This window comes from Panthera pardus, unplaced genomic scaffold, assembly GCF_024362965.1.
Source record: "Panthera pardus isolate Hobbes unplaced genomic scaffold, ASM2436296v1 HiC_scaffold_16, whole genome shotgun sequence".
In the NCBI taxonomy this organism is placed as follows: Eukaryota; Metazoa; Chordata; class Mammalia; order Carnivora; family Felidae; genus Panthera; species Panthera pardus.
Genome location: NW_026526721.1, coordinates 57,236,236 through 57,254,564, shown reverse-complemented (window position 1 = coordinate 57,254,564; position 18,329 = coordinate 57,236,236). Strand labels below are relative to the sequence as shown.

Sequence of the window (18,329 nt, the reverse complement as noted above, 5' to 3'; positions counted from 1 at the left end):
TCAGCACAGAGCCCGACGCGGGGCTCGAACTCACGGACCGCGAGATCATGACCTGAGCCCAAGTCAGCCGCTTAACCCACTGAGCCACCCAGGCGTCCCAAGATATTATGACATTTGTGCCAAGATAGCAAAGTGGACAAATGGAATGAAGAAGAGAGCCCCAAAATAAACGCTGGCATGGACAGCTGCTTGATTTATTATAAAGGCAGCACTGCACAATAGTTTCTTTCCAAAAACCGTGATGGTCAACTGGATAGTAAATGAAGAAAAAATATGGATCCTACCTAATAATCACAAAAAACAAATTCTAGATGAATCACAGTAAAGGCAAAATGATAAAACTCCTAGGGAAAATGTTTTCATGATAATGCACTAGAGAAAGATATTGTAAATAAGGCAAAGAATTAATTATAAAGACAAAGATTGGTTTTGACTACCTGGATAATTATTAAAGAACTTCTGTTCATCTATAGACACCATCAATAGAGTGAAAAGACCAAAGTAGGAGAAGATATTTGTAATACACATTAGGGTTCATACGTAGCATACATTAACAAATCCAACAGATCCGTAAAAAGACAAAAGACAATACAACTGAATAAAATGGGATAAAAACCAACGGGCATTTCACAAGAGGATATTCAAAATGGTGCAAATCCTTAGATCCCAACCATCAAGGAAATACAAACTACAATCACAATGTTATACCACTGCATACTGCTCAGAATGGTTAAGAAAAAGTACTGACATTACAAAGGGCTGGTGAAGACGTGGAGCAAATGAGTCTTACAAGCTACTGATTGGAAGTATGAATTGTTACTGTTTAGTAAACTTATTCAACAAAAACATGCGTAAAATGAACCAGCAATTCTACCACCAAAAGAGAAATAAAATGATGTTCATGGTAGTACCATTCATAAAAGCCTCAAACTGAAAACATCCCAAATTTCTGTCCAACATTAAAACTGATAAATTATGGATGGTGACAGGACAGAATACTGCACAGTAGTGTTAAAAAAAAAATGTTACACGCAACAACATGAATTTCACAACATCAGCAAAAAAATATTATATAAAGTTAAAAAAACAAAACAAATTTATGGAGTTAAAAGTCAGAATTGTGGTTATTGCTCAGGGAGACAGATGTGTGACTGGAAAGAGTGTGAGGGAGCTTCTAGAGTGCCAGTAAATTTATTTCTTGACCAGGGTGATGGTTTCACAGAGTTGCTAATCACAGTTCACCCAACTGCACACTTACCATTAATACTTTTCTGTAAAAGTATGTCAATAAAAAGTTTTAATATTTCATCAATCAGTATCTCCAGCCTTGTTCAAACAAGCTCATACCTCACATCGTCTAATGCTGTGTTCACCTTTCACTCAAATCAAAGACAAATTACCATATGATTTCACTTATATGTGAAATCTAAAAAACAGAACAAACGAACTAACAGAAATAGAATCATGAATACAGAAAACAAAGTGGTGGTTGCCAAACATTAGGGGGTTGGAGGGAAGGGCAAAATTGGTGAAGGGGTTAAGAGGTATAAACTTCCAGTTATAAAATAAGTCATGAGGATGATAAGTATAGCACAGGGAACAAAAAAGCCAGTAATATTATAATAACATTGCATGGTGACAGATGGTAACTATACTTATGGCGGTAAGCACAGCCTAATGTATAGAACTGTCGAATCACTATGTTGTACACCTGAAACTAACAGAACACTGTCAACTATATGTCAATTTTTTTTATAAAGCTTTCCTTCAACTTTCTGTAATGGACACCCATGGAAAGTATAGTCCCTTGTGCTATGGTAATAACAATATCCAATCTCTAAGAGCAGCAATGCCAGTCTAAGAGGCAAAGCTGTATATAACCTCCAGTGTCTCAAGAAGCAAAAAGCAATGACCTTGATAGACTGTCCCTTGACATTATCTTGGCTGTGGTTCTGGGTATGGTTCTAGATGTCTAGCCTCCCTTGGGTCTTGATTTCCATACGTGAACCACCTGGTATCTAACTGCCTCCCAAAGAACCCTTCCTAATGCCATCACATTGGGAGTTAGGGCTTCAATATCTCAATTTGGGGATGACAAACATTCAGCCCATAACAACTGATACATTATTCTTCCCCCATCAAATTACTCTTTCTCTTTCCTAAGAGTGGGCCATACCTTACTACTTCTTCACCGTCCCCTCATTTGTTAACTTTTTGGAATTTGACCTCTCCTAACCACTTTTACTAAATTACTGGGTCATCCATGCAGTCCTCTTAACTACTAAATATATTGGTCTATTTATCAAGTAAGTTTTTTTTCCAGATGATTTCCCCTCTCCCTCCTTCTTATCCAATTAAAATACCTCAACCTTGAAAATTTTTCCCAGTCCCCTGCCCACTTCTCTTTCCTTTCTTCCTTCTCTTCTCTCTCCTTCTCTCCTCCCCCTCTGCCTTCTATCTAAAAATTCATCTATTCCCAATATCTCAATCCTGGTAATTCCCAACTCCACATATTATCTCCACCATCTCATAATAAATTTCCAACTACAGCTCTAAAATATTTCCCTAAGGCACTTGTACCCCAATGTTTATAGCAGCACTCTCAACAACAGCCAAATTGTGGAAAAAGCCTAAATGTCCATCAACTGATGAATGGATAAAGAAACTGTGGTTTATATACACAATGGAGTACTACGTGGCAATGAGAAAGAATGAAATATGGCCCTTTGTAGCAACATGGATGGAACTGGAGAGTGTTATGCTAAGTGAAATAAGCCATACAGAGAAAGACAGATACCATATGTTTTCACTCTTATGTGGATCCTGAGAAACTGAACAGAAACCCATGGGGGAGGGGAAAGAAAAAAAAAAATGAGGTTAGAGTGGGAGAGAGCCAAAGCATAAGAGACTCTCAAAAACTGAGAACTGAGGGTTGATGCGGGGGTGGGAGGGAGGGAAGGGTAGGTGATGGGCATTGAAGAGGGCATCTTTTGGGATGAGCACTGGGTGTTGTATGGAAACCAACTTGACAATAAATTTCATATATTAAAAAAATTAAAAAATAAAAAAAATAAAATATGTCCCAAAGACACCGCAATTTAAATGCCTCCAAAATGTTACTGGACTAAAACTAATCAATACCTTTACCATACTTTTCTAGCCATTCAAAAGAGAAGCATTAAGTTCAGATCCAACTCTTCCTTTCTCACCCACTATGATATCCAAACACTAGGTAATCTACTCAGATCCATCTCTCCATTCAAGCCTTCTACCAAAATGCTATTTGTCTTCACAACCTTCTCTTCCATGAACGATTATAATGGCTATTCCTTTTTGTCTCTCATATCTCCAATATATCTTATACACTGCGATCAGAGCAATACAACATCCTCAAATCAGACAGATTCAGTAGTTACTTGCCTTCAAAAGCTCCTCACTGCCTACCACACACATTCTCCTCAGCATCAGTAAAGTATTTAAAAATCCATGACTTCCCTACAAAAAGCTCATGCTTGAACCACACGGGAACATTCCTTCCACAGAATTCTCAGTCCAGTGATCTTTTCAGCCTGGAATGCCCTCTTTCTCTTTGAATTTCCCTCACAAATGGAAATCTAAATTCTTCCCTCAAGGTTCAGCTACAAAATTAGGCCTTCTATTAAGTCTTCTTCCATTGCCAGTAAAACTGCTCCTTCTTCTATAATCCCACAATACTTTTATATTTCTAATATAAGACAATTCACTTTCCCTTGCATCATTGTTAGTTGTATTTATAAAGCACTATATTGTGCAGTTTAAGGAGTTCATTTAATTTTCACAGCAACTCTGTAAATGAAGTACTTAGCCAATTTTTTAGGGATGAAACAGGCAGAAAGGCTAAGTAACTGGACTTAACATACACACACACACACACACACACACACACACACACTACTAATTCCAAATCTCCTAACAATTAAAATTTACATTTATTAAGTGCAAAGACTCCAAGGCCCCTTGCATAGCCCTTTCTGTGTAACAGATCCTTTGTGTTTTAATATAACCCTATTTTACTTGTCTGAATTTAATCCATTCTTGAAGACACAACTCAAAAGTTTCGTCTCCTCTACTTAGCTTTCCTTGACTCTTCCAGGTCTTACTGATCTTTCTTTTAGGCTATACCATACTACTTGCAACGTTTTTACAAACACCTTTTTTGTATATATTTTAACATACAGTTAGTCTTACCAATAGGTCTATAAACTTGGGACCAACCACCATGTCTTATTTCACTGTGATATCTTCTAACCACCTAGCTCTCAGTTGGTGTTGTTTTACCTATTTTCTGATTGACGCTCAACAGTTCCCAATTTATCCCCTGCTCCAATTCTAAGTCCTTTAGTTTTTGCATTATAGGTATGGGTCAACTGTTGTGACTAACTAAAAAATATATTTTAACAGTAAATATTACTCAACTGACTCACAGGTCAAGTAAGTATTTTAATCATCTGATGGAAGAAAAATCAAGAGCGATTATTTTAGATGACTGTAGAGGGCAGCAAAGCAATAGTAGTATCCTCAAAGATCTGCATTTTTCTTAGGCAATTTCAGAGTTGTTTTTATATTTTAGCAGATGTTGTTAGGATTCAAACTTTTACAAGGCAAGAGACTTTTTTTGCATGCTCTATACAAATTTCACCAACTACTTATATATTTAAACATTTTCACAATCAATATAACAAAACTGTGCCAATGTCCAGATCCTTTTATACACATACGGAAAAATAAGTTTGATAAGCAATGCATGGCTTCAAAATAGCCACCAAAAATTGCTAACTCTTACGAATCTAAAACTTGAAATGGTTTTCACAATCTTAAATATGGAAAAGAATGTCAATAGTTAACCAGTCTTATTTCTTCCTAAGAATAGGTGTCTTCATTAGTGTTATTAATTCTGGCCTTGATATGCCTTCTTTTATTATTCAAAATCAGTCCGGTAACCACAGAAGCTATACCAGCTTTAAAAGAAAAAAATAAATAAATCTTTGACATTGTGCTAGTGCACAACAAACAGAAGTAACAATTTGAAAGAGAATAGGAATTCCTTACCATTATACTTCAATATTAAAGTTCATTCTGGTTTTCAGATGAACTAGCCAAAGCTGTATAAAATAATCATAGATTTATAATCATATACTTACAATGCTTATAGGAATGGAGAAGCTACTATAAAAGTTGACAGTCAATACAAGCGGATTATTTGAACATGTTACTCAAGGTTTTTGTTCGTGGTAATTTTTTATCTCTTAACTTTAACAAGCAGAGAAATCTGAGGTTCAGAACAGCTGCTAGAGCCATTAACATATGCAGACTCATGGTTTAGTGAAAAATGCTATGAGGTTCTAGCCCTATGTCCGTAATGAGAAGGATAAAACTGTAGTTAAGTACCTTCTCCCACTTGAATCTCTTCAATAAAAAATAAATAAAATAGAGAAGCTTTTAAAAATTTTGCACTTAAAATAAAGTAACCAGGGTATCCCTAAGCACATTTAAAAACTAGACAGTTTAATGGTGTGACTTAGCCAATATTTAAATTGAACTTCTAGCCATGAATGATTATCTCTAATCTGAATCAAATTAGAAGGGAATTTGGAGTTCATAATGACAGGACACTTATGAAATGAATCTTAATCTAGCCCACAGTAGCTAAGACTAAATTAGAAATCATATTAATAAGTTTCAAAACAGCCTAAGATAATCTAGTAATAATGACAATCATGTCTATCATGGATAACACATAGAAATAGTTACTATATGAATATGATTGTGAACCACAGTTCACCAATACTACTATTTCATTAACATTTTTGGTTTTCCTCTAAAGTGAAGACATTAGAAGGGTCAAGCACAGGGTCATGTGGGTGGCTCAGTTGGTTGAGTGTCAGACTTCAGCTCAGGTCATGATCTCATGGCTCATGAGCTCAAGTCCCAAGTCAGGCTCTGTGCTGACAGTTCAAAGCCTGGAGCCTGATTCAGATTCTGTGACTCCCTCTCTCTCTCTCTGCCCCTCCTCTGCTTGCACTCTGTCTCTCTCAAAAATAAATAAACATTAAAAAAAAAAAAAAAGGCATCAAGCACACTGTTAATTGTATACAATGTTCTCAACACTGAGTTGGAGTCCTAGCTGTATGCACCTATATTTATAATTGCCTCTTGGTTTTTTCAGGTCCTTCCCAGTAACAACACTGACATATTTCCATTACAAAACAGATTAGGTATCTTAATCTTACACTTTATTTTGAAAATTCAAATTCAGGGTGAGATGTGATATACATAAAGTGAGGCATGTCACACATAAGCTGTTTAAACTACAAATGCCCTGAGATAAATAATGCACAGCTGATTTTACAATACCAAAGGGAAAAAAACTGTATTCCTCCTAGAAGATCAATTTTGCAAACATCTCAGATTCAAAATGGGTAAGACAATGGGGAATAAAGACACAAACCTAAAGATAGCAAAAAAGAATTTTTAGAAAAAAAGAAAAGCCAATGAAGAACTATCTCATCAAGCAACATCTTTAAAACCTACCAACCTCTTCTAGTTTATTAGACAATATGTATGTATTCACTCCCCCCCCATCTAGGAAAGTAGGAATAGGACTGTCAAAATAGGAATAATATCAAATATACAAATCCCTCTAGGGATATACTTCTGAGTGTGTTCTGTACAACATAGCTTCTGCAATGTAACAGGTATTACACAAAAAAGATTTTTTTTTAATTAGTTTGTAAAACAGTATATTTTACGGAATAATTTTTTAAGCTATTAGTATATTAATGCATATAGTGACTTTACATAAGTGGGTTATATAGCTAGTTTTTTTTCCATTCCCAAGTCTATTTAACCACAGTACTTTATCCCAGAAACATATCTTCTGAGACTTGAATTCAACAGAAACACTTTGGCAAACGTTGCTCTAAACCTAAAAACATGAAGGGAAAAAAAAAAGTGAATAGAATGTGTGTGCTTTTTCCTCTAATGACCACATGTCACATTATTAAACACAAAAGAGGGTAGGCGTCCAGGGACTAAGGAATGAAAGATATCTAGGATCAGATAAGAAATAAAATCAAGTTCACAAAAGTTTCATAGTTATTTATTATAGCTATTATTCTATTTTATTTCATTATTTTACTTCAATATGGAAGATGAAATCCTAAACCAAGTATTCTCTTCATGCCATTTATGTTATAGCAAATTTGGTCAATTCCTTAAACAGTTATTAATGGGCAAAAAAGCAAATGTTAATAAAATCTATATAGTTTGAAAAATAATCTTTGTTTATTACAATACTTGTTATGATACATACAATGAAGCATGAGGCAAGATCTCTACTGCAAAGAGCACACATTACAAAACAACTTATAATTAAATACCACATAACAAATGTAAGAGTAACTAGAAAGAAGAAAAGCTCACTTTAGTCAAGAAGTGGTGAGGGAAGGCTTCACAGAGAAAACTGATCTTAAACCAGCTATTTCAGAATTTCACTAGGTAGGCAGGAAGAGTAATATTATTTTAGGCCTTATGAGTAAGGACCAGAGTAGGTAATAGGCATTACCTACTTCAGAGACACATATAGTTTAGGCCTGCACTGTCCAATATGGTAGCCTCCAGCCACACGTGACTACTGAGCACATCAAATACAGCTAGTTTAAATAACAATCTGTAAGTTAAAATACACACCAAATTTCAAAGACTTAACTAGGAAGGAAAATGTAAAATATCTCAATTTTTTAGTATCAAATGCACAGTGAAATGATATTTTGGTTATACTGTGTTAAATAAAATACATGATTAAGGTTAATTTCACCTGTTCCTTTTACTATTTCTAATGTGGCATAAGGATAACTTAAAATTCTGTGTATGGCTCATATTATATTTCCACTGGACAGTGCTAGTTTAAATTTGACTTTGCTGTTAAACTCCTGAAATAAAGAAATTTGAGTGCCTACTATATGCCAAGCACTTCTGATACATTAGTGAACAGAAGAGTGGAATATTTCTTTCAGAAGAAGAACCACATCTGGTCAAATCATAAATTTAAATGTTGTAATAAAGAGCACTCATCAAGGGAAGAAAGAATCATCTAAAGATGTCTCTCAAACTACAAATGTCCCAATCCCCAGGCTCCACTCCCCACCCCTCTTGCAAAAATTGTCAATCCAGTAAATCCACAGTGGAGCCTGTTTGAATGTTACTTGAAAAAGACTCCCTAGTAACTAAGATTTGAACCCAACTGCACACCCTACTTCTGCAGACCCTGGCTAGCTGAGAACAGTGATTTATAGCACCGCCTTTCCTTTTAACTTTATTTCTTCTGAATAACCCTAAGCTGAGAGCTTAAAAAGCCTCCACTCAGTGCAAAGCTAACCTATTTAAAATAAGAACAAGTTTGATTTCTCTAAGCCATTAAAGTTCAAGGAAATCAAATTTTTTTAAAAAATACTTTCCTATCTATAGATCCACAGGTATAATTTACTATCTTACACCTACAAAATAATCATCTGAAGTGCTGAAAGACATACTGCCAATTCTTAGCCACTTAATCCAGTTATGAGATGGCATATTTTTACACATGCCTCAAATTCCAGTTTATGAATATCTACACAATGCAACAGGTAGTTCTTTCCTACTCATCTTAATTAGCAGAAGGAATGTTGGGCAGTAAATAGGACTACAAGAAAAACAATCACTCTGAATACTATACGAAAGAGAATATGTAAAATTGAGATTAAGTATGCAATACAAGATCGTTTCTAAAACAGTGTAGTACTATTATAAAATAGTACTAAAAATAGTATAGCATGAGTATAAAATAGACTACAGTATCTGCAATATGGCTGTTTCCAAAGTCATAAGGGGAAGCTCTCACTAAAGTTTTAAATGAATTATCTATAGTATAATAATTGAGTCATTTAGGAAAAAAATTAAAGCTCACCCTTGATAAAGAGTCAGGATAAATTTTATTTAAATAAATTATTAAATGTCAGAACCTAGTATAAAAATAGAAATCTTGGGGTGCCTGGGTGGCTCAGTCCATTAGGCATCCGACTCTCGATTTCAGTTCAGGTCATTATCTCATGGTTCCTGGGCTTCCTTGGGATTCTCTCTCTGTCCCTCCCCCATAAGTGCTCGCTCTTTCACTCTCTCAAAATAAATAAACTTAAAAAAAAAAACAGAAATCTTAAGTTTTATGAAATTCAGGAAAGGATACATAGTCAAGACTTTAAAAAATTTTAGATAAAAATACAAAAGATAATCAAAAGTATGACATTTATGGTACTTACATTTTTGGACCTGAATGCTTGGAACATAAAATCATCTTTAATAATCATTCTATTACTAACTTAAGGATTGATTTTATCCTAAATTTATATATTAATAGCCATTATTAATTAAATGCCACATCTTTCACAAACTAGTTAGTCCTTACTATGAACTGTCATAAGGACTTTAATGGATTATAGAATATGCTATAACAATATGTTATTTACTCTAATTTTAAAGGGGCAAATCACAAAATGTCAAAATACTCTATTTTTTAACAAGTTATCCTAGCCAGCTTCTCTTCAGTAATTTTCAAATAATAGGCAAGAAGTCATAAGTTTAACTTCTTAACTATACAAATGCAAAATGCCCATTAGAGTTCCTGAATCACTAAATTAAATATATTTAAGCATAATGAAATAAACAAGACAGTAAATACACACATGCACACACAAATATAAAGTTGCCCAGCTTTTTCCAGTTCCTATTTCTGATGCTATGGCTAAATACAAGAAAGGAAGATCTGGGGTTTTTTGCTTACTTTTAAATTTGGTTCACTTTCCAATTATATCTGCTAAGAATGCGGAAAGATTTATATGGGCAGTACATATTATAGGCTCCAACCTGATACTATCAGTAACTTGGTAAGGTAGAAGCTTACTTGTGACACTTTTCTCCAACTCTACATTTTCAATACATTCCAAGTGACCTTAGGGAACTGCCAAATCTTAAAATGCATTCCACATCATTAAGGGAAGATTCAACTTGGTTCCATACAATTACAAAAGTTAATTTCACTGTATCCTCATATTCTAAGAATTGGTCTTCTGAATATTTATCTGAAACAAATTTAACAAATATTTAAAGAGCACTGACTGCGCTACACATTAAAAAAAAAAAAAAAAAGCTGTAAAGTGCAAATAGATTAAGTTAATTACCTTGAAAACTCAATTATTCAAGACATTAGGGTAGAACTGAAGAATGGCAAATACCAGGCAAGTTAGTTTATAATGTGCAATGCTACTAACACTTGAATGTTTACCATATTCCATGCACTGTTTTATTATTTTATTCTTTGACTTAATTCTCTCAACAACTCTACACACAAGGTGATGATGTCTTTTTTTTTTTTAAGATGAGGTTAAATAGCTTGCCAACAATTCACAAAGCTGTTAAGTGGCAGCCTGTTTTTCAGAATCAAACTGCCCATTTAGTATTTAAACAATAAAGATCAGAAAGAGACAGGAACAAACTTCTACCACCTACCACAATGTCTAATCTCACTAAGATCTGCCTCACTGATTTTAAAAAGTAATTTTACTTCTCACAATTCACATTTATCTTTACCTAACGCGTTTGGAATCCCTCTTCTGGGCAACCCCACAGTACCTCATGCAGATCTCTATCATAAACACTTGACTGTCCTATAATCAACAATTGTCTTCATGTCTATCACAATGCTGTAAGCTCCTTGAAGCCAGAACTCTGCCTTATTCATGCTTTATGTCCCCAAGTGCCTATCAAGTGCCAGGAATACAGAAAGTACTGAAAGTGCTGTTCAAGATTCAATTTAATAATACATCTTCTTTATCGTCGTTTATCATTAAATAAAACCTTGATGAAAATGTAAAGTCATGGAATCCTAGATTCAAATAGGAATGGACAAAGACCAAACAGGCTTTATTATCTCCTTCATTGATACCATACCCCTGCTAACAGTCTCTACCTTTCAAGAAGAATGTTGGAAGGAATGTGAGATAAATCTGATCACATATGAACTGAATATTGCTATCATAAAGAAATATAGCTGAAACTAATTTAACACTGTGTGTTAACTACACTTCAATTAAAAAAAAAAGAAATATGGAATTCTAGAAAAATGGGATTTAAATAAATGGGACTTATCAAGTCACTTGATGTTGTAAATCTAGCCCCCTTGACCTTTATACCTAAGAATTTCTCAGGCTTAAAAAACAAAACAAAAAAAAACCAGAGTTTGTAAACCTGTAAAATTCTCACTTTAAAAGTTCAGTTCTTCAAATAAGACAGATAGTATACACCCTCAAAACAGCAAATAATATGTAATTTTTTACACCTTTCAGAATATCAAATCTACCAGTTGCAAGGGTTTTGTTTTAGCACATGAACAGGATATAAAAATTATCTTGTACTAATAGATGACATTGCAGATGTTGAGCATAGTTAAGGTCATGCTACATGTGAGCAGCATATCCAAAAAAGCAGCAAAAAGAAAAAAAACTGTACGTGTCAAACAAGTAAAATATTCTGATTAAGAAATCATCAGATAATCACCTTTTTAAAGCCTAAAAATCTTTTCAATTCTAAAACTGACTACTCAAACATTAGTACACGCAAAACCTTGTAAGTAGTGCTACGAATGTCAAATCAACAAACAGGTTACATGAAGACAATTCTACTTCCATACTTACTAAGCACCCATAAGTCAGGACAACTGTGCCCTACTCAAAGACTGAATTCTAAAATAGAGAGAGGTTGATGGAAAAAAAAACAAAAAACAAAAAACTTGTCATAAGGGTTCACAAATTAGGGTGTTATTAACACTACAAGCCAGAAAAGGAAGCTCTTTAAAAGAACAGTGCAAGAAACACAAAGCTAGTGCCTGTCTCTACAACTACCAGCAAAATTGACTCTAAAAACTTGAATTTACACCTGCTCTAAATCACAGTCCATTTGCCTATACTGCTTGAATTTTTAGGACCTTAAATAAAAATATCAACCCCTCCATTAGCACATCACCAAAAAGGATTTAAAGAAAAAACACACCTTTCTTCTGCATGAAAACCGTGTGTTCCTTCAAAAGTAATCAGCCCTTGTACAAGCCCTTGTACAAGCACTATGAAATTATTCAAATTCAGTATCTTTGATTATACGCACATGTCACCTAGTTTCAGTCTTCTATAAGGCTTTGCTTAGCAAGATAAGCCTTTATTAGAGGTACAAATAATAGTCACTTAGTCCTTAACACAATCTAAATCAGGATAGTAAACCCCCTCCAACTTTTCTCCCACTCAACTGTAATCCACCATCTTCCCTAATGGCAAAGAACAGTATACAAATTCAACGTAGAATCTTGCATCAATTTACAGAGGTAGCAGCATTAAGAATTGTGTTGTGGAACCAAACAGCTGGGGAGTGGAGATACAGAAACAATGCGGATTAGATAACAAGCCACTTATCAGGCTATACCCTGTAAATCAGAAACTTTCATTACCGTGCTTGAAACGTGGTGGTGAATTGGTAGAGGAGATTCTCAGCCTATAAGGGGCACTCAATCTCTTGAAACTCTGCCTCCCCTCATAACCAACTACCCTGACACACCTCCCGGAACAGGACTCTCTTTCTTCTAAATCACACCATCCCAGAAATCCGCACACATCTCTCCTTTTAATAAACACTAATGAAACTTCTGGTTTCATTTACAATCCCACTAAACACAGATCCAACAGCAGCCTTATGTACCAATAAAAATGTCTTAGCTACACTAATCTTTGCGCAAGCGTTAAGTTTTGCTTCACCTTCCTCACCAAGTTGAGTGTTCGAATGAATAACTTCCTGCAGTATTTCGGTATTACCAAAAGCCAAAGCTAATCCCCCCAAACTGGTGTGGCCTCACGTTCCCAAATCACCGCCTTCCATTAATGATCACTTAGTCCATCTCTCTTGCATGAGGCACCAGATATTTTTTTTTTTTTTTTTTTTACAGGATCCTTATAACAAGTGGATTTCTAGTCTCGGATACCTAGGAACAGAATTTACAGAGACTCGCCCCCAAATGTGATAAAAAACTGTAACATAAAATGAGGGGACGAGGCGTGGGGTCTGTTTTAATCCGAACAGCCAGAACACAATCGATGCAATCAGGTATTTAACACACAAATCGAAGTCCTGAGGACAAACAGCGTTCGCTATAATAAACATGGACAGTGTGAGAGACGTCCCATAAACTGGAAGGCAGCGACGGGCTCAATGCAAAGCGATCCAGAGGCTGCCGGGGCAGAACCGGGCCGGAGGACGGAAGAGAACTGTAAGGAATGCTGCAGGGTGGGCTAACATGGTGCCTTCTCCAGAGCGGGAGGCCAGGAGGGGTTGGGAGCCTACGGCTTCATCCCGTCGGGCTCTGGTCCCTGGAGGTATCTGGACTCACAGCTCAAGTTTCACCAGGGAAAAAAGGAGGCGGCAAACGTGCAGCCCGGCACCTTCGCCCCAGCCCAGAAGTCCGCGCTCTCGACTTCCTCCGCGAATGAGCGAGGAGTTAACGGTTCCCGGAGCAAACACGAAGGAGCTCCCCGCGCACCGAGCACTCGGCATCGGGCAGCGGCGAGCGGGGGAGGGGAGCGGCCAGCCGGCCGGCGCAGCACTCGCCGGCCCCGGCCCTTCCCGGGCCTCGCCCCGGGCGCGGCGAAAAGTTTCCAGCCAAAGTCCGCGGCACCCTCTCGCGCAGTCAACCGCCGAGCACACCCGCCTTACCGCCCCGGAGGGCGGCCCGCGCCGACCGGCGGTGGAGCCGGGACCCTCGGTCGCGCCTCCCTCAGCCCGCGCCGGCCGCCGAGGTTCACCTACCACAGAGCCGGGAGAAGAGCAGCAGCGGGAAGAGCAGCAGCAGTAGCGGCGGCGGCGTCGGGGGTGGCAGCAAGAGCCCGGCCCCGGGGGGAGAAGCGGAGGAAAGTTGTGCTTTGCCGCCTCCGGGACACAGCGGGGCCGGCCCCGGGGTCCGCGCCATCCCCCACCCTCCCCCCGGCCCTCTCACTCGCCCGCCCCCCCTGCTCCCCCGGCCCCGGCGCCTTAGGCTCTGGGCGGCGGCAGCAGCGGCCGCGGCGGCAACGGCGGCGGCGGAAGGTCCGGCGCGCGCGTCCCCAACTCCCAGTTCTTGAGCCGTCGCCACCGGCTGACACTCAGCCGAGCGCTCGCGGCTGCCTCGACTCTGCCTTCGCCGACGCCACTGCTGAGGCTGAGGCGGGAGCCGCCCGCCGCTGCCGCCGCCGCCACTCCCCTCCCCCCGGCACCCGCCCGCCTCGAACTCCTGGGAACTCGGAACGCACCACCCCGCCCCGCACGGGAGGGGGAGAGGAAGCCGACCCTCAGAGCCGGCGCTGGGACTCTCCCGCCCTCCCTGCACAACTCCAGCTCCCGTCTGATCGCTGACTGCAAGCCGCGTCTCCTCCCACCCCGCCCTCCTACACACGCTCCTCCCCCTTCAAAAAAAAAAAAAAATCTCTTCTCTCCACTTTGATAACGGGTTTCTCCCAAAGCAGGGCTTTCAAGAGGACAGGAAAATCTGGAATAGGTTAGTAGGCCCCGCCCCTCGTTCCTGCCTCGTCCCCGCCTCGTCCCCCCTTCTAAATGTTTCCAATGGTCTCGCCCACTCCGCCCCTCGCGGGTCCACCGCTGCCCCGGCGCTGACGGAGGCGGAGGGCGGTGGGACAATCGTGCTGGCTGCTCGCCTCGCCCCGGCCGCGCTCTCCCTCTGGCGGGGTGCCGGGACAGGAGGAGGGGGAGTGGTGAAGAGGGAATGGCAGGATGGGCTGCCCTTCCGTTGCCCACGCTAAAGGTCCCTGTCTAGGAAGCTGAACACAGCCCGGAGAACTAGTCATCTCCCTCCTCGCCGGGGACGCAGGGGGCTGAAAGGAGAGACTTTCTCCTTCCTGCTTCCCGGGACAGCGGCGCTCTCCGAATCCCTTCTTTCTTCCCAGCCCCACTTGCCCCAGCCTTCCGAGGCTTGTTTGCACAGCCGATTTTCTTGCTCCTTTCCCTTGGGAGGGCGGTTTGGTGGAGGGGTCAACGGAGCCGAGCGAGGAGAGGGGCCCCCAGAAGGTTTGCTTTCTCGCTTTTGCTTCTCCGGCCGCCGGGCTGTCCGCTGTCCTCGCCGGGCGACTGGCAACAGGAGGCCATGGATTCCCCCATCGGAGCGCCTAGAGTGCGGTGGTGTTTTTCTTTGGTTTTGTTTCATTTGCATGTTCGCACGTGTAATTTTATTTTCATTGCTTGTTTTCCTTTGAGCTGACCGCGGTAAAGGGACCTGGGGAAGTGTTAAGCATTTGGCCCTAAGAGGTCTGGGTCCACCACGACCCTCCCTCACCCCAGATGGCTGCGCGCTCTGCCCTTTTCATCCACCCGCCACGCACAGCCCTGGTGGCCTGACCTTGAAGCCACAGCCCCTGGCGGTTCTGCAGGGGCGGTGGACAGTTTGGACTGTCCCGAGGGGTACTGGAGGCAGAAGACACACGTCCTCAGTCCTGATACCATTAACTAATTGTATGTAGGTCCTGCCATCTCCACCAGATAGTCGTAAATGTGGCTTCAATAAGAAGAAAAGTCGAACAAGGATTTAGCCGCCTATCGCAGCTAAAACTAATGCTTGCCTGCCGCCAAGAGCACGCCCCTTCCATCACTAGGGTTCCCCCACCCTCCACCCACTGATTTGCAATGTTTTACTCACCTCCAAAGCTACACACCGTTCTACCCCTGCCTACCTCTCTTTTTTTTCTTAACTTCCGCCTCCCATCCTGTCTCCCAACGCTCTGGTTTAGTACCTTCTCTTCTTCCACCCCCTTTCTCTTCTCTTTCTCTCTGCCTGTCTCTGTCGTCCCTTGTAAGCCTGTCTCCTCCAGCCACTCCTTTCCATCGCCTATCCTCAGGATGCGCTTGTGAATAAACCTTGTCCTGCGTCTCTACTGGAGAACCCCTGATGATGATCGTAATTGACGAAATGTAGCTATTGTGACATTCCTCAGCTGTGCTGACACCACCGTTTCCCTTGAGAAAATTTCTTTTCCTATTTTCTCATTCTCTAAACCTAATTTCACTGCTAAATTTAGATAAAGCCCACTGTGCAGCGACTAGCTAATTATCTGTTTAGATAACACTTAGACACGTTGTTGAGAGTCAGTTAAATGTTAAACAACCAAAATTTTAATATCGCTAGCCAATTTCATTCCACTGGCCTTACCATGATCGGTCCAGTTTCCAGGAGAAGTAATTTAGCCAACATTTGAAAAGATGCCAAAGGCTTAATATGGGGGGCCATTGTGCAATTGCTACAGAGACCATGAGGGATTAGCAGGTTTAGTGCTTCTCAAAAGGATGATACGGAGCTTTAAAAAATATATTTCCTCCATATTTTGAGAAATTGGATTAGTGACATGTTATGATTATATTCTCCTCTGACCTAAAGTGAAGAAAGAGCATGGAAGAGCAGTATTTATAGATGTTATATAAGCATTAAAAGAGCACCATGCTGGTGTTTTATGTGCATACATGCATTATGTTCTAATATTAATCGCTTGTGTTGATATAACATCTTCAGCCAGGATGTCAAAGCACAGGCTTCCCATGGAAGGCAACAATGACTGTTATCCCTTCCCAAAGAGGAACCTAGGCACAGAGGTTAATTGAAAATGTAAGCTGTATGGGGTGATTTTTCAGCCAGAACCAAGTTCTTGCCTTCCAGTTGGCACACTGACCCCTCAAGATTCCTTTTAAAGTTAAAAACAAATTTACTGAGGTACCTCAAATTTCTACTTTCTAAGTGTCCAGTCTTAAATTACATTGTCCTCAAATGAAGACATACTCACCTCAAACCTTCCTGTTGGAAATTATTACTAGCTGCAAAAAGAGATTTTATATTGTACGGTACAGTTCATTTTCTTTCAAGGGCCAGAATTGCTGTTGACTTTAAAAACAAAACCTTTGTCATGAGAATATTACTGGGTTTTATATCCTTTTAGTTGCCTACTTTACAGATAAGTTCACCTTTATTGTTTGAGTGACAAACTGGTTCAGAAATAATTATAGCTAACTTATTAATATTTCTGGCACCATTAAATCCAAAGTATGCATGTATTTTCCAAGAAGAAAATTATCTGAACAAAAGGCAACATGATCCTACTGCCAACAATGATTTCATTGTTTTGGGTTAAGCGTATTGATGGTGTCCATCCCACTTTCTGCCTCAAAGACTGTTGGCCAATTATCGAGGTTCATTAATTCTTAACTAAAAAACAAAGGTTGACATCTTAACAAAGAAGTAATTATGTACAGTGCTGGGCATTTTACATTTACTCAGATAATCCAAATTAAAGGTTTGAGACTATTATTGGAATTTCATAGCTGACTCTGAAACAAAGAAAGTATTTTATAGGGAAGGTGGGCCATTATGTACTCAGCTTATTCCCTCACCATCAGCAAATTTTTTATAACCTGCTGCGTGAAGAAGTATAGCTTCTCCCTCAGCGGAAGAGATGAGCAATGCTTTGTGGAATGTTTGAACTTGGTACTATATTTGATAATAAGTTGATGTCACTCTACTAGAATCGCAGTCTTCTAAAGCAGAACTATGCAAATAGTTAAACTGTAAACCCACAAAAAAGTCCACCTACTTACAAAATCTTCACCAATCTTGCATTTATCAAATGCAACTGTTTTCCACTGAAAGGATCCCCCCCACACACCTATATATTCATACTGCTTTCTCCCTCATATTTCCTTTGGATCTTTGCTCAAATTTCACTTTATCATTGAGATCTTCTATCACCACCCTATATGAAAGAGGTGTCCCTACCCCCAGTTCGTATCCCCCTTAACTTGCTTTACTTCCTTCATTGCACTCACAATCTGACATGTTATACTGAAACACAAACATCTAAAACAATATCTGCCATCTAAGTCCCAGACTTATGTCATCCCAGACGACTAAATGATAAATGTAGTGACATAACATATTCTAATGCATGTTTAATTGTAGACAAACTCAACAGAAGAATATTAATTTATTAATTTTTAAGGTCTTGGAGTATATGATCATGTTGAAGTTTTTAAGCTGGAAGATGATTAATGACCATTACTTATGACTCTATTTAATTACTCCTAACGCTATGTATTAAGCTATCATCTCTCTACTCCCTATTGACCCTTCCACACTCTGGGTTTGGAATACTGGGGCTGGGGCTCTCCAAACTATACGTCTCCCTTGCCAACTG

The 18,329-nt window shown here is 39.5% G+C and overlaps 1 protein-coding gene across 1 annotated transcript in view; it reads right to left on the bottom strand.

Moving 5' to 3' along the window:
- NECTIN3 (nectin cell adhesion molecule 3) overlaps window positions 1–14,341 on the bottom strand; it is a 125,574-nt gene extending 111,233 nt beyond the window's left edge. Inside the window, exon 1 of the mRNA XM_019448293.2 lies at window positions 13,915–14,341. Within this exon, the coding sequence (XP_019303838.2) occupies window positions 13,915–14,074 (160 nt within the window). The 5' untranslated portion in view covers window positions 14,075–14,341. The remainder of the gene's footprint in view (window positions 1–13,914) is intronic.
- Window positions 14,342–18,329: the final 3,988 nt, after the last annotated feature.